At 47.4% G+C, this 21,959-nt stretch overlaps 1 protein-coding gene across 8 annotated transcripts in view; it reads left to right on the top strand.

Moving 5' to 3' along the window:
• The window catches only part of LOC110489654 (PDZ and LIM domain protein 7), a 94,255-nt gene that overhangs the window by 36,718 nt on the left and 35,578 nt on the right, over window positions 1–21,959 (top strand). For all 8 annotated transcript variants that reach the window (XR_016491757.1, XM_036970448.2, XM_090220064.1 and 5 more), the window contains exons 4-5: window positions 4,848–4,875; window positions 7,899–8,083. Coding sequence is in view for 7 of the 8 variants with exons in the window: in XM_036970448.2 (XP_036826343.2) it covers window positions 4,848–4,875; window positions 7,899–8,083 (213 nt within the window). In the remaining variant the exon portion in view is untranslated. The remainder of the gene's footprint in view (window positions 1–4,847; window positions 4,876–7,898; window positions 8,084–21,959) is intronic.

Genomic DNA, 21,959 nt, shown 5'->3' with positions numbered 1-21,959 from the left:
ACCTTTCCCCAGAACTGTACCTCGACACAATCCTGTCTCGGTGCTCTACGGACAATTCCTTTGACCTCATGACTTGGTTTCTGCTGTGGAACCTTACATAGACAGGTGTGTGCCTTTCCAAGTCACGTTCAATCAATTGAATTTACCACAGCTGGACTCCAATCAAGTTGTAGAAACATCTCAAGGATGATCAATGGAAACAGGATGCACCTGAGCTCAATTTCAAGTCTCATAGTAAAGGGTCTGAATTCTTATGTAAATAAGGTATTTCTGTTTTTTTATTTTCAATACATTTGCAAACATTTATAAAAACCTGTGTTCGCGTTGTCATTATGGGGTATTGTGTGTAGATTGAGGATGTTTATTTATTTAATCAATTTTAGAATAAGACTCTAACATAACACAATGTGGAAAGAGTCAAGGGGTCTGAATACTTTCCCAATGTGCTGTAGGTATTCCTCCCATCTAGGGTGGAGTGCAATTGAGATTGCGTCGTAGTGCACTATATAGGGTGTCATTTGGGACGATTTAGGTTCATCTAGGCTTACCCCTACATCAGCAAGTGGAATATTTAACTGGGATAGTGACAGACCGATCTGGGATCAGTCTAGTCCTCTGTGTTGCCATGCCAACTCCTGACCGTGGGGAATTAACAGGACAGCACAGACAGATCCGTGACCAGGCTAGCAGAAGACAGTAATGTTAAAGGATAGGGACAGAGGCATCAGTGTTAGGAAGTAATAATGAGGTACATGGGGCCTCAGTGTTGGGAAGTAATAATGAGGTACATGGGGCCTCAGTGTTAGGAAGTAATAATGAGGTACATAGGGCCTCAGTGTTAGGAAGTAATAATGAGGTACATACAGTGCCTTGCGAAAGTATTCGGCCCCCTTGAACTTTGCGACCTTTTGCCACATTTCAGGCTTCAAACATAAAGATATAAAACTGTATTTTTTAGTGAAGAATCAACAACAAGTGGGACACAATCATGAAGTGGAACGACATTTATTGGATATTTTAAACTTTTTTAACAAATCAAAAACTGAAAAATTGGGCGTGCAAAATTATTCAGCCCATTTACTTTCAGTGCAGCAAACTCTCTCCAGAAGTTCAGTGAGGATCTCTGAATGATCCAATGTTGACCTAAATTACTAATGATGATAAATACAATCCACCTGTGTGTAATCAAGTCTCCGTATAAATGCACTTGCACTGTGATAGTCTCAGAGGTCCGTTAAAAGCGCAGAGAGCATCATGAAGAACAAGGAACACACCAGGCAGGTCCGAGATACTGTTGTGAAGAAGTTTAAAGACCGATTTGGATACAAAAAGATTTCCCAAGCTTTAAACATCCCAAGGAGCACTGTGCAAGCGATAATATTGAAATGGAAGGAGTATCAGACCACTGCAAATCTACCAAGACCTGGCCGTCCCTCTAAACTTTCAGCTCATACAAGGAGAAGACTGATCAGAGATGCAGCAAAGAGGCCCATGATCACTCTGGATGAACTGCAGAGATCTACAGCTGAGGTGGGAGACTCTGTCCATAGGACAACAATCAGTCGTATATTGCACAAATCTGGCCTTTATGGAAGAGTGGCAAGAAGAAAGCCATTTCTTAAAGATATCCATAAAAAGTGTTGTTTAAAGTTTGCCACAAGCCACCTGGGAGACACACCAAACATGTGGAAGAAGGTGCTCTGGTCAGATGAAACCAAAATTGAATTTTTTGGCAACAATGCAAAACGTTATGTTTGGCGTAAAAGCAACACAGCTCATCACCCTGAACACACCATCCCCACTGTCAAACATGGTGGTGGCAGCATCATGGTTTGGGCCTGCTTTTCTTCAGCAGGGACAAGGAAGATGGTTAAAATTGATGGGAAGATGGATGGAGCCAAATACAGGACCATTCTGGAAGAAAACCTGATGGAGTCTGCAAAAGACCTGAGACCGGGACGGAGATTTGTCTTCCAACAAGACAATGATCCAAAACATAAAGCAAAATCTACAATGGAATGGTTCAAAAATAAACATATCCAGGTGTTAGAATGGCCAAGTCAAAGTCCAGACCTGAATCCAATCGAGAATCTGTGGAAAGAACTGAAAACTGCTGTTCACAAATGCTCTCCATCCAACCTCACTGAGCTCGAGCTGTTTTGCAAGGAGGAATGGGAAAAAATGTCAGTCTCTCGATGTGCAAAACTGATAGAGACATACCACAAACGACTTACAACTGTAATCGCAGCAAAAGGTGGCGCTACAAAGTATTAACTTAAGGGGTCGAATAATTTTGCACGCCCAATTTTTCAGTTTTTGATTTGTTAAAAAAGTTTGAAATATCCAATAAATGTCGTTCCACTTCATGATTGTGTCCCACTTGTTGTTGATTCTTCACAAAAAAATACAGTTTTATATCTTTATGTTTGAAGCCTGAAATGTGGCAAAAGGTCGCAAAGTTCAAGGGGGCCGAATACTTTCGCAAGGCACTGTAGGGCCTCAGTGTTAGGAAGTCATAATGAGGTACATGGGGCCTCAGTGTTGAAGTAATAATGAGGTACATGGGCCCTCAGTGTTGAGAAGTAATAATGAGGTACATGGGCCCTCAGTGTTGGGAAGTAATAATGAGGTACATGGGGCCTCAGTGTTAGGAAGTAATAATGAGGTACATAGGGCCTCAGTGTTAGGAAGTAATAATGAGGTACATGGGGCCTCAGTGTTAGGAAGTCATAATGAGGTACATAGGGCCTCAGTGTTAAGAAGTAATAATGAGGTACATGGGGCCTCAGTGTTAAGAAGTAATAATGAGGTACATGGGGCCTCAGTGTTGGGAAGTAATAATGAGGTACATGGGGCCTCAGTGTTGGGAAGTCATAATGAGGTACATGGGGCCTCAGTGTTGGGAAGTAATAATGAGGTACATAGGGCCTCAGTGTTAGGACGTCATAATGAGGTACATAGGGCCTCAGTGTTGGGAAGTAATAATGAGGTACATGGGGCCTCAGTGTTGGGAAGTAATAATGAGGTACATGGGGCCTCAGTGTTGGGAAGTAATAATGAGGTACATGGGGCCTCAGTGTTGGGAAGTAATAATGAGGTACATGGGGCCTCAGTGTTGGGAAGTCATAATGAGGTACATGGGGCCTCAGTGTTGGGAAGTAATAATGAGGTACATAGGGCCTCAGTGTTAGGACGTCATAATGAGGTACATAGGGCCTCAGTGTTGGGAAGTAATAATGAGGTACATGGGGCCTCAGTGTTGGGAAGTCATAATGAGGTACATGGGGCCTCAGTGTTAGGAAGTAATAATGAGGTACATGGGGCCTCAGTGTTAAGAAGTAATAATGAGGTACATAGGGCCTCAGTGTTAGGACGTAATACTGTTTGTTCACCTTATAATATTTAGGATACCATTATTCTAACCTTTTTGATAGTTTGGATTAGTCCATATTTAAAGAGAAATTTATTGAGACAAATATGAATTTGTTTGTGATGGATTTTAAGACATTGGAAAGCCGGATTTGATTATGGTAACTAAGCGTATATGACAACATTTACTCTGCATCAAGCGGCTTCTTCAAAACTAACCATGTTATAATAAAAACAAACTATACACCACACTGACTGTCTGGTATATACTGTACATACTATGCACCACACTGACTGTCTGGTATATACTATGCACCACACTGACTGTCTGGTATATACTGTACATACTATGCACCACACTGACTGTCTGGTATATACTATGCACCACACTGACTGTCTGGTATATACTGTACACCACACTGACTGTCTGGTATATACTGTACATACTATACACCACACTGACTGTCTGGTATATACTGTACATACTATACACCACACTGACTGTCTGGTATATACTGGTATATACTGTACATACTATACACCACACTAGTGTTGTCTACAGGCACTCAATCGAGATTACCTGAAATATTATAGAAGATGATTAATAAACATGGACATGGACGTAGCAATATCAGAAGCAATAGATATGAAATAGTCGAGTGGGTTTAAAAGCTCAGAGAGCGAGGAGGGGAGGGGGGGGGGGGGGGTGGACTGCTGGTGCCTGTCGACAACACTACAAGAAACATACAAGGTCAGTCTCTAACTATCCTCTTGCACCTGTTGCGCACAGCGGCTGTTTTAATTACGTGTCTTGTTAATTCGTTTGCACTGATGAAGGCACGAGGCAGAAACATATTGCTGTTAGATTTGGATGGATAGACATAGACATCTATTTGGATGGATAGACATGGATTAACATTATATAATTAACTTTATATAATTTAATAACTCAGCGTTATTTGGTGCATCTCTGCCTCCTTGAGTAATTCTTCTTCATGGGTTTTGAGTATGTAGTTTTGGAACTCGACATATGTTTTCTCTCCCGACGCACCGGCCGCCTTTCATTCTAGCCTGATGCGCTAACCCTCATACTGGCTTTCCACCTGTCTGACAAAACGGCACATTTTAGAGTGGCCTTTTCTTGTCCCCCCAGCACAAGGTGCACCTGTGTAATGATCATGCGGTTTTAAGTAGCTTCTTGATATGCCACACCTGGTCAGGTGGATGGATTATCTTGACAAAGAAGAAATGCTCACTAACAGGGATGGTAAAACAATTTGTTCACAAAATTTGAAAGAAATAAGCTTTTTTTTTGGGCATATGGAACATTTCTGTGTTATTTTATTTCAGCTCATGAAACCTGCGACCAACACTTTAAATGTTGCGGTTTTATATATTTTTTGTTCAGTATAAATGAAGGTTTTATAGGCTCTACTACTGTGACTTTCTAACACTTATTTTCCAACATTTTCTTTCAGAGCTTTCCATGCGGGTGGCGATCAGAAGGTAAGAGTGTCTGGCCTGCATCCCAAACACCACCCTTATTCCCTGTCTAGTGCACTACTCTATCAGGGTTGCATCCCAAACACCACCCTTATTCCCTGTCTAGTGCACTACTCTATCAGGGTTGCATCCCAAACACCACCCTTATTCCCTGTATAGTGCACTACTCTATCAGGGACTGCATCCCAAACACCACCCTTATTCCCTGTATAGTGCACTACTCTATCAGGGCTGGATCCCAAACACCACCCTTATTCCCTGTCTAGTGCACTACTCTATCTGGGTTGCATCCCAAACACCACCCTTATTCCCTGTATAGTGCACTACTCTATCAGGGACTGCATCCCAAACACCACCCTAATTCCCGGTATAGTGCACTACTCTATCAGGGCTACATCCGAAACACCGCCCTTATTCCCTGTATAGTGCACTACTCTATTAGGGCTCGGGCCAAAAGTAGTAATCTACACATGGAAAATGGTTTCATTTAATGTCTGTGTTGTCTTAACCTCACACCTCCTGAAACACTGTGATGCTTCTGCAATGTGAATCAACAGATCCCTCTCTTCACTAGGCAGTAAAGAAACTGTCCTGTCTGGTCTTCACCAGGCAGTAAAGAAACAGTCCTGTCTGGTCTCCACTAGGCAGTATAGAAACAGTCCTGTCTGGTCTCCACTAGGCAGTAAAGAAACAGTCCTGTCTGGTCTCCACTAGGCAGTAAAGAAACTGTCCTGTCTGGTCCATAGTCCACTATGATATATTATCCTGTCTATGACAGTGCTTAGATAGTTGCCCCCTTCGGGCTGTTAATATTGCATTGTGGTGTCGGATGAGAGGGAATGACTTTGTTTGTCTTCTAATGGCCTCTCTTAACGACATACCACCATCTCCTCCTCCTCCTCCTCCTCCTACACCATCTCCTCCTCCTCCTACCACCTCCTCCACCATCTCCACCACCTCCTCCACCATCTCCACCACCTCCTCCACCATCTCCACCTCCTCCACCATCTCCTCCTACCTCCTCCTCCTCCTCCTACCGCCTCCTCCTCCACCTCCTCGTCCTCCTACACCATCTCCTCCTCCTCCTACCTCCTCCCCCTACCGCCTCCTCCTCCTTCTCCTCCACCACCTCCTCCACCATCTCCACCACCTCCTCCACCATCTCCACCACCTCCTCCACCATCTCCACCTCCTCCTCCACCATCTCCTCCTACCTCCTCCTCCTCCTCCTACCGCCTCCTCCTCCACCTCCTCCTCCTCCTACACCATCTCCTCCTCCTCCTACCTCCTCCCCCTACCGCCTCCTTCTCCTTCTCCTCCACCACCTCCTCCACCATCTCCACCTCCTCCTCCACCATCTCCTACCATCTCCTCCTACCATCTCCTCCTCCACCATCTCCTCCACCATCTCCTCCTACCATCTCCTCCTCCACCACCTCCTCCTCCACCTCCTCCTCCACCACCACCACCTCACAGTTAAATGAACTCCATCATGGTGATTCAACCCCCCATCAGGCTGTCTGCTGGCTCGCAGCACACATTGCATAAGCATCAGACAGGAGTTTGATGTGTTGAATGAAATTATTATAGTATTAGTTAAACAGATGTGTGTGGCCCTAAAGAGCTTTGCACAATCCCAGACTCAAGAATATGTCAAAGGCAACAAACTTTCATTTCGACCCAATTTATTCATTATCGTGCAGAGGTCATAGTTCGAGCCCTAGTATATAAATGCCTGTATTATTTGAATTGAGGACCGTACAAGTAAACGTGGGTGTCCCAGTCTCTCTGACACTAAAGAGACATCCCAGCTGAAGAAAACACTGTACAACTCAAAACGTTCAGTGAACATTTTGGAATCTATTTAAGTGTGTTGTGTCATAGCCAAGCTGACAGAGACAGAGGAAGATCATAGCCAAGCTGACAGAGACAGAGGAAGATCATAGCCAAGCTAACAGAGGAAGATCATAGCCATGCTAACAGAGGAAGATCCTAGCCAAGCTGACAGAGACAGAGGAAGATCCTAGCCAAGCTGACAGAGACGGAGGACGATCCTAGCCAAGCTGACAGAGACAGAGGAAGATCCTAGCCAAGCTGACAGAGACAGAGGAAGATCCTAGCCAAGCTGACAGAGACAGAGGAAGATCCTAGCCAACCTGACAGAGGAAGATCCTAGCCAACCTGACAGAGGAAGATCCTAGCCAACCTGACAGAGGAAGATCCTAGCCAAGCTGACAGAGGAAGATCATAGCCAAGCTGACAGAGACAGAGGAAGATCCTAGCCAAGCTAACAGAGGAAGATCATAGCCAAGCTGACAGAGACAGAGGAAGATCATAGCCAACCTGACAGAGACAGAGGAAGATCCTAGCCAAGCTAACAGAGGAAGATCATAGCCAAGCTGACAGAGACCGAGGAAGATCCTAGCCAAGCTGACAGAGACCGAGGAAGATCCTAGCCAAGCTGACAGACAGAGGAAGTGCACTACTAGTGCACTACTATGGGTAGTCAATGGGTCAGAAGTAGTGCACTACTATGGGTAGTCAATGGGCCAGAAGTAGTGCACTACTATGGGTAGTCAATGGGCCAGAAGTAGTTGGGAAGTGTCCCAGTTGGATGTGTTGAGCTCTCTCCTCCCTTCACGGAGAGAGAGACGGAGCTGGCCTTGGCAAGGCCTCGTTCTTGCAACACAGACTGTAATTATGATGTAATGAGCCCTGTTTAGGCTAACCTTTCTTAACGACATACCTCCTCCTCCTCAACCGAGCTGGTTTCCAAGCAGCAGATATGGGAGTGTGTGTGTCTCTGTCTGTGTCTCTGTGTGTGTGTGTGTCTCTGTCTGTGTCTCTGTGTGTGTGTGTGTGTGTGTGTGTGTGTGTGTGTGTGTGTGTGTGTAGTATAGTACACACGTATGCTTAGCTAGGGACTGCACAATTAATGCACAAATGCACATGTGTGTTTGTCTTAACTGCATGTTATTTGCTGTGGGTTTTTTTCCCCTGTCTCCCCCCTCTCTCACACCCTGTAGGATTCACTCGCCCCCACCTCGGTTCAGCCCAAATACTCCTTCGCCCCCAGCACCGCTATCAACAAGATGGCGCGACCATTCACCCCGGGCGGCGGTAACACGGTCATTAAACCAGTGACATACGCCCCTAAAGTAAACACCCCGGCCTCAGCGCCGCCCGCCTGCATGCTACAGCCACACAACGGGTAGGTACACAAACTAACAAACACAACCAAACATGCAAACACGACTCCTCCTCTGAGAGGACAGACCAAACACGACTCCTCCTCTGAGAGGACAGACCAAACACGACTCCTCCTCTGAGAGGACAGACCAAACACGACTCCTCCTCTGAGAGAGAGGACAGACCAAACACGACGACTCCTCTGAGAGAGAGGACAGACCAAACACGACGACTCCTCTGAGAGGACAGACCAAACACGACTCCTCCTCTGAGGGGACAGACCAAATACGACTCCTCCTCTGAGAGGACAGACCAAACACGACTCCTCCTCTGAGAGGACAGACCAAACACGACTCCTCCTCTGAGAGGACAGACCAAACACGACTCCTCCTCTGAGAGGACAGACCAAACACGACTCCTCCTCTGAGAGAGAGGACAGACCAAACACGACTCCTCCTCTGAGAGAGAGAGGACAGACCAAACACGACTCCTCCTCTGAGAGAGAGAGGACAGACCAAACACGACGACTCCTCTGAGAGAGAGGACAGACCAAACACGACTCCTCCTCTGAGAGAGAGGACAGACCAAACACGACTCCTCCTCTGAGAGAGAGGACAGACCAAACACAACTCCTCTGAGAGAGAGGACAGACCAAACACAACTCCTCTGAGAGAGAGGACAGACCAAACACGACTCCTCCTCTGAGAGAGAGGACAGACCAAACACGTCTCCTCCTCTGAGAGAGGGGACAGACCAAACACGACTCCTCCTCTGATAGAGGGGACAGACCAAACACGTCTCCTCCTCTGAGAGAGGGGACAGACCAAACACGACTCCTCCTCTGAGAGAGGGGACAGACCAAACACGACTCCTCCTCTGAGAGGACAGACCAAACACGACTCCTCCTCTGAGAGGACAGACCAAACACGACTCCTCCTCTGAGAGAGAGGACAGACCAAACACGACTCCTCCTCTGAGAGAGAGGACAGACCAAACACGACTCCTCCTCTGAGAGGACAGACCAAACACGACTCCTCCTCTGAGAGGACAGACCAAACACGACTCCTCCTCTGAGAGAGAGGGGACAGACCAAACACGACTCCTCCTCTGAGAGAGGGGACAGACCAAACACGTCTCCTCCTCTGAGAGAGAGGACAGACCAAACACGACTCCTCCTCTGAGAGAGGGGACGGACCAAACACGACTCCTCCTCTGAGAGAGGGGACAGACCAAATGTTTTCACGGGATTTGAGTTAAACAAGTCATTCAGGTAACTCTCTGGGGAGTAGAAATTGCTGACTGCACATTTTAAGAGGGAAGGTTAAGTTGTCGTATGATTGAGGATCTAATCAAAAGATGTCTTCTCCTGGTCTGTTGGGACCAGACTGTTGCAGGAAATAAAATGGACTTCCATCAGCCGAATGCTTCAACTATGTCTTATTGGCTAGAGAGAGAGAACGTTCTCTTTGTCTTATTGGCTAGAGAGGGAACATTCTCTTTGTTTTATTGGCTAGAGAGAGAGAACATTCTCTTTGTCTTATTGGCTAGAGAGAGAGAGAACATTCTCTTTGTTTTATTGGCCAGAGAGGGAACATTCTCTTTGTCTTATTGGCTAGAGAGAGAGAACATTCTCTTTGTCTTATTGGCTAGAGAGAGAGAACATTCTCTTTGTCTTATTGGCTAGAGAGAGAGAGAACATTCGCTTTGTCTTATTGGCTAGAGAGAGATAACATTCTCTTTGTCTTATTGGCTAGAGAGAGAGAACATTCTCTTTGTCTTATTGGCTAGAGAGAGAGAGAGAACATTATCTTTGTCTTATTGGCTAGAGAGAGAGAGAACATTCTCTTTGTCTTATTGGCCGACAGAGATGGCGCCGACAGAGATGGCCGCCTCGCTTCGCGTTCCTAGGAAACTATGCAGTTTTTTGTTTTTTTACGTGTTATTTCTTACATTAGTACCCCAGGTCATCTTAGGTTTCATTACATACAGTCGAGAAGAACTACTGAATATAAGATCAGCATCAACTCACCATCAGTACGACCAAGAATATGTTTTTCGCGACGCGGATCCTGTGTTCTGCCTTACAAACAGGACAACGGAGTGGATCCTATGCAGCGACCCAAAAAAACGACTCCGAAAGAGAGGGAAACGAGGCGGTCTTCTGGTCAGACTCCGGAGACGGGCACAGCGCGCACCACTCCCTAGCATTCTTCTTGCCAATGTCCAGTCTCTTGACAACAAGGTTGATGAAATCCGAGCAAGGGTAGCATTCCAGAGGGACATCAGAGACTGTAACGTCCTTTGCTTCACTGAAACATGGCTCACTGGAGAGACGCTATCCGAAGCGGTGCAGCCAACGGGTTTCTCCACACATCGCGCAGACAGAAACAAACATCTTTCTGGTAAGAAGAGGGGCGGGGGCGTATGCCTCATGGCCAACGTGACATGGTGTGATGAAAGAAACATACAGGAACTCAAATCCTTCTGTTCACCTGATTTAGAATTCCTCACAATCAAATGTAGACCGCATTATCTACCAAGAGAATTCTCTTCGATTATAATCACAGCCGTATATATCCCCCCCCAAGCAGACACATCGATGGCTCTGAACGAACTTTATTTAACTCTCTGCAAACTGGAAACAATTTATCCGGAGGCTGCATTCATTGTAGCTGGGGATTTTAACAAGGCTAATCTGAAAACAAGACTCCCCAAATTTTATCAGCATATCGATTGCGCAACCAGGGGAGGAAAGACCTTGGACCATTGTTACTCTAACTTCCGCGACGCATATAAGGCCCTGCCCCGCCCCCCTCTCGGAAAAGCTGACCACGACTCCATTTTGTTGATCCCTGCCTACAGACAGAAACTAAAACAAGAGGCTCCCACGCTGAGGTCTGTCCAACGCTGGTCCGACCAAGCTGACTCCACACTCCAAGACTGCTTCCATCACGTGGACTGGGAGATGTTTCGTATTGCGTCAGATAACAACATTGACGAATACGCTGATTCGGTGTGCGAGTTCATTAGAACGTGCGTTGAAGATGTCGTTCCCATAGCAACGATTAAAACATTCCCTAACCAGAAACCGTGGATGGATGGCAGCATTCGTGTGAAACTGAAAGCGCGAACCACTGCTTTTAATCAGGGCAAGGTGTCTGGTAACATGACCGAATACAAACAGTGCAGCTATTCCCTCCGCAAGGCTATCAAACAAGCTAAGCGCCAGTACAGAGACAAAGTAGAATCTCAATTCAACGGCTCAGACACAAGAGGCATGTGGCAGGGTCTACAGTCAATCACGGACTACAGGAAGAAATCCAGCCCAGTCACGGACCAGGATGTCTTGCTCCCAGGCAGACTAAATAACTTTTTTGCCCGCTTTGAGGACAATACAGTGCCACTGACACGGCCTGCAACGAAAACATGCGGTCTCTCCTTCACTGCAGCCGAGGTGAGTAAGACATTTAAACGTGTTAACCCTCGCAAGGCTGCAGGCCCAGACGGCATCCCCAGCCGCGCCCTCAGAGCATGCGCAGACCAGCTGGCCGGTGTGTTTACGGACATATTCAATCAATCCCTATACCAGTCTGCTGTTCCCACATGCTTCAAGAGGGCCACCATTGTTCCTGTTCCCAAGAAAGCTAAGGTAACTGAGCTAAATGACTACCGCCCCGTAGCACTCACATCCGTCATCATGAAGTGCTTTGAGAGACTAGTCAAGGACCATATCACCTCCACCCTACCTGACACCCTAGACCCACTCCAATTTGCTTACCGCCCAAATAGGTCCACAGACGATGCAATCTCAACCACACTGCACACTGCCCTAACCCATCTGGACAAGAGGAATACCTATGTGAGAATGCTGTTCATCGACTACAGCTCGGCATTCAACACCATAGTACCCTCCAAGCTCGTCATCAAGCTCGAGACCCTGGGTCTCGACCCCGCCCTGTGCAACTGGGTACTGGACTTCCTGACGGGCCGCCCCCAGGTGGTGAGGGTAGGCAACAACATCTCCTCCCCGCTGATCCTCAACACTGGGGCCCCACAAGGGTGCGTTCTGAGCCCTCTCCTGTACTCCCTGTTCACCCACGACTGCGTGGCCACGCACGCCTCCAACTCAATCATCAAGTTTGCGGACGACACAACAGTGGTAGGCTTGATTACCAACAACGATGAGACGGCCTACAGGGAGGAGGTGAGGGCCCTCGGAGTGTGGTGTCAGGAAAATAACCTCACACTCAACGTCAACAAAACTAAGGAGATGATTGTGGACTTCAGGAAACAGCAGAGGGAACACCCCCCTATCCACATCGATGGAACAGTAGTGGAGAGGGTAGCAAGTTTTAAGTTCCTCGGCATACACATCACAGACAAACTGAATTGGTCCACTCACACAGACAGCATCGTGAAGAAGGCGCAGCAGCGCCTCTTCAACCTCAGGAGGCTGAAGAAATTCGGCTTGTCACCAAAAGCACTCACAAACTTCTACAGATGCACAATCGAGAGCATCCTGGTGGGCTGTATCACCGCCTGGTATGGCAACTGCACCGCCCTCAACCGTAAGGCTCTCCAGAGGGTAGTGAAGTCTGCACAACGCATCACCGGGGGCAAACTACCTGCCCTCCAGGACACCTACACCACCCGATGTCACAGGAAGGCCATAAAGATCATCAAGGACATCAACCACCCGAGCCACTGCCTGTTCACCCCGCTATCATCCAGAAGGCGAGGTCAGTACAGGTGCATCAAAGCTGGGACCGAGAGACTGAAAAACAGCTTCTATCTCAAGGCCATCAGACTGTTAAACAGCCACCACTAACACTGAGTGGCTGCTGCCAACACACTGACACTGACTCAACTCCAGCCACTTTAATAATGGGAATTGATGGGAAATGATGTAAATATATCACTAGCCACTTTAAACAATGCTACCTTATATAAATGTTACTTACCCTACATTATTCATCTCATATGCATACGTATATACTGTACTCTATATCATCGACGGTATCCTTATGTAATACATGTATCACTAGCCACTTTATACTATACTATGCCACTTTGTTTACATACTCATCTCATTTGTACATACTGTACCCGATACCATCTACTGTATCTTGCCTATGCTGCTCTGTACCATCACTCATTCATATATCCTTATGTACATATTCTTTATCCCCTTACACTGTGTACAAGACAGTAGTTTTGGAATTGTTAGTTAGATTACTTGTTATTACTGCATTGTCGGAACTAGAAGCACAAGCATTTCGCTACACTCGCATTAACATCTGCTAACCATGTGTATGTGACAAATAAAATTTGATTTGATTTGATTTAGAGAGAGAACATTCTCTTTGTCTTATTGGCTAGAGAGAGAGAACATTCTCTTTGTCTTATTGGCTAGAGAGAGAGAACATTCTCTTTGTTTTATTGGCTAGAGAGAGAGAACATTCTCTTTGTCTTATTGGCTAGAGAGAGAACATTCTATTTGTCTTATTGGCTAGAGAGAGAACATTCTATTTGTCTTATTGGCTAGAGAGAGAACATTATATTTGTCTTATTGGCTAGAGAGAGAACATTCTCTTCGTCTTATTGGCTAGAGAGAGAACATTCTCTTTGTCTTATTGGCTAGAGAGAGAACATTCTCTTTGTCTTATTGGCTAGAGAGAGAACATTATCTTTGTCTTATTGGCTAGAGAGAGACTGTTCCAGATGGGAGGGGGGGGGGCCTTAAACTACACAGGGTGGTCTGACCAGGTGTTACTGTTCCAGATGGGAGGGGAGGAGGGGGGGGGGGCCTTAAACTACACAGGGTGGTCTGACCAGGTGTTACTGTTCCAGATGGGGGGGGGGGGGGGGGCTTAAACTACACAGGGTGGTCTGACCAGGTGTTACTGTTCCAGATGGGAGGGGCCTTAAACTACACAGGGTGGTCTGACCAGGAGTTACTGTTCCAGATGGGAAGGGGGGGGGGGGGGGGGGCCTTAAACTACACACGGTGGTCTGGCCAGGAGTTACTGTTCCAGATGGGAAGGGGGGGGGGGGGCCTTAAACTACACAGGGTGGTCTGACCAGGTGTTACTGTTCCAGATGGGAGGGGGGGGGGCCTTAAACTACACAGGGTGGTCTGACCAGGAGTTACTGTTCCAGATGGGGGGGGCCTTAAACTACACAGGGTGGTCTGACCAGGTGTTACTGTTCCAGATGGGAGGGGGGGGGGGCCTTAAACTACACAGGGTGGTCTGACCAGGTGTTACTGTTCCAGATGGGAGGGGCCTTAAACTACACAGGGTGGTCTGACCAGGTGTTACTGTTCCAGATGGGAGGGGGGGGGGGGCCTTAAACTACACAGGGTGGTCTGACCAGGAGTTACTGTTCCAGATGGGGGGGGGGGCCTTAAACTACACAGGGTGGTCTGACCAGGAGTTACTGTTCCAGATGGGAGGGGGGGGGGGCCTTAAACTACACAGGGTGGTCTGACCAGGTGTTACTGTTCCAGATGGGAGGGGGGGGGGCTTAAACTACACAGGGTGGTCTGACCAGGTGGTACTGTTCCAGATGGGGGGGGGGAGGGGGCCTTAAACTACACAGGGTGGTCTGACCAGGAGTTACTGTTCCAGATGGGAGGAGGGGGGGGCTTAAACTACACAGGGTGGTCTGACCAGGAGTTACTGTTCCAGATGGGAGGGGCCTTAAACTACACAGGGTGGTCTGACCAGGAGTTACTGTTCCAGATGGGGGGGGGGGCCTTAAACTACACAGGGTGGTCTGACCAGGTGTTACTGTTCCAGATGGGAGGGGCCTTAAACTACACAGGGTGGTCTGACCAGGTGTTACTGTTCCAGATGGGAGGGGCCTTAAACTACACAGGGTGTTCTGACCAGGTGTTACTGTTCCAGATGGGGGGGGGCCTTAAACTACACAGGGTGGTCTGACCAGGTGTTACTGTTCCAGATGGGGAGGGGCCTTAAACTACACAGGGTGGTCTGACCAGGTGTTAGTGTTCCAGATGGGGGGGGGGGGGCCTTAAACTACACAGGGTGGTCTGACCAGGTGTTAGTGTTCCAGATGGGAGGGGCCTTAAACTACACAGGGTGGTCTGACCAGGTGTTACTGTTCCAGATGGGGAGGGGCCTTAAACTACACAGGGTGGTCTGACCAGGAGTTACTGTTCCAGATGGGAGGGGGGGGGGGCCTTAAACTACACAGGGTGGTCTGACCAGGTGTTACTGTTCCAGATGGGAGGGGCCTTAAACTACACAGGGTGGTCTGACCAGGTGTTACTGTTCCAGATGGGAGGGGGGGGGGGCCTTAAACTACACAGGGTGGTCTGACCAGGAGTTACTGTTCCAGATGGGGGGGGGGGCCTTAAACTACACAGGGTGGTCTGACCAGGAGTTACTGTTCCAGATGGGAGGGGGGGGGGGCCTTAAACTACACAGGGTGGTCTGACCAGGTGTTACTGTTCCAGATGGGAGGGGGGGGGGCTTAAACTACACAGGGTGGTCTGACCAGGAGTTACTGTTCCAGATGGGGGGGGGGGCCTTAAACTACACAGGGTGGTCTGACCAGGAGTTACTGTTCCAGATGGGAGGAGGGGGGGGCTTAAACTACACAGGGTGGTCTGACCAGGAGTTACTGTTCCAGATGGGAGGGGCCTTAAACTACACAGGGTGGTCTGACCAGGAGTTACTGTTCCAGATGGGGGGGGGGGCCTTAAACTACACAGGGTGGTCTGACCAGGTGTTACTGTTCCAGATGGGAGGGGCCTTAAACTACACAGGGTGGTCTGACCAGGTGTTACTGTTCCAGATGGGAGGGGCCTTAAACTACACAGGGTGTTCTGACCAGGTGTTACTGTTCCAGATGGGGGGGGGCCTTAAACTACACAGGGTGGTCTGACCAGGTGTTACTGTTCCAGATGGGGAGGGGCCTTAAACTACACAGGGTGGTCTGACCAGGTGTTAGTGTTCCAGATGGGGGGGGGGGGGGCCTTAAACTACACAGGGTGGTCTGACCAGGTGTTAGTGTTCCAGATGGGAGGGGCCTTAAACTACACAGGGTGGTCTGACCAGGTGTTACTGTTCCAGATGGGGAGGGGCCTTAAACTACACAGGGTGGTCTGACCAGGAGTTACTGTTCCAGATGGGAGGGGGGGGGGGCCTTAAACTACACAGGGTGGTCTGACCAGGTGTTACTGTTCCAGATGGGAGGGGGGGGGGCTTAAACTACACAGGGTGGTCTGACCAGGTGTTACTGTTCCAGATGGGAGGGGCCTTAAACTACACAGGGTGGTCTGACCAGGAGTTACTGTTCCAGATGGGAGGGGGGGGGGGCCTTAAACTACACAGGGTGGTCTGACCAGGTGTTACTGTTCCAGATGGGGGGGGGGGGGGCTTAAACTACACAGGGTGGTCTGACCAGGTGTTACTGTTCCAGATGAGGGGGGGGCTTAAACTACACAGGGTGGTCTGACCAGGTGTTACTGTTCCAGATGGGAGGGGGGGGGGGGCCTTAAACTACACAGGGTGGTCTGACCAGGTGTTACTGTTCCAGATGGGAGGGGTGGGGGGCTTAAACTACACAGGGTGGTCTGACCAGGAGTTACTGTTCCAGATGGGAGGGGGGGGCCTTATACTACACAGGGTGGTCTGACCAGGTGTTACTGTTCCAGATGGGGGGGGGGGGGGGTGGGCTTAAACTTTCAGGGTGGTCTGACCAGGAGTCACTGTTCCAGATGGGAGGGGCCTTAAACTACACAGGGTGGTCTGACCAGGTGTTAGTGTTCCAGATGGGAGGGGCCTTAAACTACACAGGGTGGTCTGACCAGGTGTTACTGTTCCAGATGGGGAGGGGCCTTAAACTACACAGGGTGGTCTGACCAGGAGTTACTGTTCCAGATGGGAGGGGGGGGGGGGGGGCTTAAACTACACAGGGTGGTCTGACCAGGTGTTACTGTTCCAGATGGGAGGGGGCCTTAAACTACACAGGGTGGTCTGACCAGGAGTTACTGTTCCAGATGGGGGGGGGGGCCTTAAACTACACAGGGTGGTCTGACCAGGAGTTACTGTTCCACATGGGTGGGGGGGGGGGATATCCAGGCTTTTCTACAAACCCTTTTGGAAGATTCCTCCAATCAGGAGGGAGTAGGTAGGAAATCCAGAGTCCTCTGATCAGGATTTCTAGATAACCTGGCAGTTTGGGGAAAGTTTGAAGGAGTTTGCTAACCTTGTTCCATGCCTGATACTTGGTTCACGGTCCGGGGTTTACGGTTGGGGGAAGGGATAGGATGGGTTAAGGTCTGACTTTTTGGAAAGGTCTAGATGTTGTCTGTGACTGTATTTAGCTGTGCTGTGCTCAGGATCCTTTCGTTTAGAATCTGCTGAGCTGTCAGGATGGTTTTTACTGTGGTGGTGCTGCGTTACCGAACTAGCCTTACTTGGAGAAGTCACACGGACCTGAACCCCTGGCCTGTATAGCGCTCATTCTTCCACGGTCTAAAACACGTCATAGATAGAGAGAGATAAAGGTTAGAAACACGAGCAAGTTGTTATGAACAGTTGAGGCCACGTCTGTATTCTGTGTCTCAAGCACAGCATTACTGAGAAAGAGAAAATGAGGGTTTATAACACTAGAAACGGTTGACGCTATTGTGAAAAAGCTCCAACTTCCAACAGTTTTTTACAAGGCCATATGAATCTCATCTATGAAGAGTCATACAATTGTTGTAAACACAATTGTTGTAAACAGTTTTAAAGATGCAGTATAAAGTTGTTTTTGAAAAGTTTCTAAATTACCCACTTAAGTACTTGAAGTTTAAAGGAGTAGTCTGTCCTCCAGCCGTCTGTCCTCCAGCCGTCTGTCCTCCAGCCGTCTGTCCTCCAGCCGTCTGTCCTCCAGCCGTCTGTCCTCCAGCCGTCAGTCCTCCAGCCGTCTGTCCTCCAGTATGTTTTGTGGATTAGGTTGCCCTCCACATTATTCAGCAGGATACTAAATTGCCACTCCTTCACACAGCTGTTTTCTTTATGACAGAGGATAACTCCTCCTGTTCCTGTTCAGAACGAATCTGTGACCTGCTACAAGGCAGGGTTATACGGGATACCATTTGGGTCTTGGCGTTTTTCAGTTAAAAAAAAAAAGATGCACGCCAAATAACACTATTTGACGTATCAGCTAAGCTTGTTGACCAAATCAAGAACCTGAATATGACTGAATGTCACATTTTAATAATTGAACACGTTCATAAATGTTTTGTTTTTTTTTCTTCACGAAGTTATTACATATTTATTACACCATCACTCATATTTCATATCTAACAGCGATTCACCAGTTCGTTATGACGCTGGTAATGGTTTGTCTTACGTACCTGCCGCTGCCAAACGAGTCAGACTCTGGGACGGTGTTGGTCAGGGAAAAAAAGATAGCTGATGGATGTAGACAATGTTTTCCCCCTATAACATATCAAAATGATATCTGTTTCAGTAGCTATATTTGGCTAACTATCTAGCTAGACGTTGTCGTCTAAAATACCTCCTAATTTATAAGACAGTGTTTGTATTTGGTTGGTAATGGTCACATTTAACGTTAGCTTGCGGCAACAAGGCTAGGTAACTGGCTAGCTTGTTTACTTCGTTATCTAGCCGGCCCAGTTAAGTTCATGAACAAGTGGCTGCCTAGCTAATACTTAGTCATTGCTAAGAATATTGAAAATTATTTCAGTTTCTGGTCATCGTTTTAAGGCTGGTTGCATTGCTTCCAGACAGGTACCAAGCTAAAGCTGACGCGTCGAATAGTGTTAATTCGACGTAACTTTTTTTTTACGTGTAAATACGCAAACAGCGTTCTGTAGGGTTCGGGTCAATTCCTTTTCCATTTAGGAAGTAAACGGAAATTCCAATTGTTCCTCATCGAGAAACTTTGAGGAAAATTGGAATTACCAGTTTACTTCCTGAATTGGCTGTGTTGAAATGGAATATATCCCCAATCCTTCTGGCATATTTTTACTTCTTCAGAAAACCAGGTTGAATTTGAGGCCTTTCCACCAGACAGTAGTAATCTAGTTTATGGGCGTGATAGATCGTTTGGGTGATACGGAACAAAGCAGGGAACGTGTCCAATGTCTAGGCATGTTGTACACTAGCAGGTCTGGTGTATTTGCACAGAGCTGTCATGATGTCATCAGTCCAATCACACTCCATTTATTACGGCATTGTTATAGAACGCAAGGGACATAATTTGGCTTTCTGGTCGGTCGTAAATAACTTTACTTTCTGCGTAGATATTGGAATTGTACACCATTTGATGGATTTAAATATACAGGTCAGATATTTATTGAAAAAAAAGTGTTTAAATAAATAAAGTGTTTAAATAAATAAATAGTTTTAGAAGTTAGGCAAACACTCAATGCAGACATCAACTTGAAACGGATCTGTTCTGAATCAGGGAGTGGGAGACGGGGACACGACGCGTTCCAGATGTGTCACACAGCCTGCCTTTTGTGTGTGTGTCACTCTGAACACCCCGTGCTGTGTGTCTCTGACAGAACCCGTCAACAATGAAAACCTGTGTGTGTTTTCACCCCACTGCACGATACTCTGCATCCCACAACGACTCTGTCTCCTCGCTGTTGACTGTTCTCTGCAACTATTGTCGATTTGACAAGTTCTAACAAAACTGTTGTCTTGTTTTTCCAAACTGACCCCCCCCATCTTCTTTCTGTTCTCTCTTCTCCTTTTCTCCTCCTCTCTCCTTCTCCTCCTCTCTCCTTCTCCTCTCTCCTTCTCTTCTTCTCCTCCTCTCTCCTTCTCTTCTTCTCCTTTCTCCTCTTCTTCTCCTCCTCTCGCCTTCTCTTCTTCTCCTCCTCTCGCCTTCTCTTCTCCTCCTCTCTACTTCTCTTCTCCTCCTCTCTACTTCTCTTCTCCTCTCTCCTTCTCTTCTTCTCCTCCTCTCTCCTTCTCTTCTTCTCCTCCTCTCTTCTTCTCCTTCTTTCTTCTTCTCTTCCTTCACTCCACAGATGGATGAGAAGTCAGTAAACTCTCTTTACTTCCTTTTTACTTGAATGTTAAATCATAGACTTCCTGTCAGTATCTGAGCTAGTGGTTAGTAATGTTTAGTGAAGGTTTTTCTCTTAGCAGTAGTAACAGTAACAATGTTCAGCAGCCACATAGTTCAGCAGTAACATACAGTGGGGCAAAAAAAGTATTTAGTCAGCCACCAATTGTGCAAGTTCTCCCACTTAAAAAGATGACAGGCCTGTAATTTTCATCATAGTTACACTTCAACTATGACAGACACAGACAGAATGAGGGGAAAAAAATCCAGAAAATCACTTTGTAGGATTTTTAATGAATTTATTTGCTAATTATGGTGGAAAATAAGTATTTGGTCACCTACAAATAAGCAAGATTTCTGGCTCTCACAGACCTGTACAAACAAGCAAGATTTCTTCTTTGAGGCTCCTCTGTCCTCCACTCGTTACCTGTATTAATGGAACCTGTTTGAACTTGTTATCAGTATAAAAGACACCTGTCCACAACCTCAAACAGTCACACTCCAAACTCCACTATGGCCAAGACCAAAGAGCTGTCAAAGGACACCAGAAACAAAATTGTAGACCTGCACCAGGCTGGGAAGACTGAATCTTCAATAGGTAAACAGCTTGGTTTGAAGAAGTCAACTGTGGGAGCAATTATTAGGAAATGGAAGACATACAAGACCACTGATAATCTCCCTCGATCTGGGGCTCCACGCTAGATCTTACCCCGTGGGGTCAAAATGATCATAAGAACGGTGAGCAAAAATCCCAGAACCACATGGGGGGACCTAGTGAATGACCTGCAGAGAGCTGGGACCAAAGTAACAAAGCCTACCATCAGTAACACACTACACCGCCAGGGACTCAAATCCTGCAGTGCCAGACGTGTCCCCCTGCTTAAGCCAGTACATGTCCAGGCCCGTCTGAAGTTTGCTAGAGAGCATTTGGATGATTCAGAAGAAGATTGGGAGAATGTCATATGGTCAGATGAAACCAAAATATAACTTTTTGGTAAAACCTCAATTCGTCGTGTTTGGAGGACAAAGAATGCTGAGTTGCATCCAAAGAACACCATACCTACTGTGAAGCATGGGGGTGGAAACATCATGCTTTGGGGCTGTTTTTCTGCAAAGGGACCAGGACGACTGATCCGTGTAAAGGAAAGCATGAATGGGGCCATGTATCGTGAGATTTTGAGTGAAAACCTCCTTCCATCAGCAAGGGCATTGAAGATGAAACGTGGCAACACACCGCCCGGGCAACAAAGGAGTGGCTTCGTAAGAAGCATTTCAAGGTCCTGGAGTGGTTTAGCCAGTCTCCAGATCTCAACCCCATAGAAAATCTTTGGAGGGAGTTGAAAGTCCGTGTTGCCCAGCAGCATTGGTGGCTGACTAAATACTTTTTTTGCCCCACTGTAGTTCATTAATTCTTTATCTAACAGTATGTCTCTCATTCTCCTGTAATTTGTTGTTCCCTCTCTTCTACTACTCTTCTCTTCCTCCTGCCCTCCCTCCTTTCCTCCTCTCTCCATCCCTCTCTCTCTCTCTCTCTCTCTCTCTCTCTCCTCTTCTTCCTGCCCTCCCTCCTTTCCTCTCTTCCCCTCCTTTTCCTCCTGCCCTCCCTCCTCTCCTTCTCTCATCCTCTCCTCTCTTCCTCCTACCCTCCCTCCTTCCTCTCCTCTTTCTCATGCCCTCCCTCCTCATCCTCTCCTCCCTCCCTCTCATCCTCCTCCCTCCCTCTCATCCTCCTCTCTCCCTCTCATCCTCCTGCCCTCCCTCTCATCCTCCTGCCCTCCCTCCCACTTATCTTCTCATCTTCCTCTCATTTTCTCTTCTCATCATCTTCCTCTCCTTTT

The sequence above is a fragment of the Oncorhynchus mykiss genome, chromosome 25 (assembly GCF_057628025.1).
Source record: "Oncorhynchus mykiss isolate SJ-2025 chromosome 25, ASM5762802v1, whole genome shotgun sequence".
NCBI lineage: Eukaryota > Metazoa > Chordata > Actinopteri > Salmoniformes > Salmonidae > Oncorhynchus > Oncorhynchus mykiss.
Note: the sequence above shows the minus strand (reverse complement) of the source record. Positions and strands in the feature narration are given on the sequence as shown.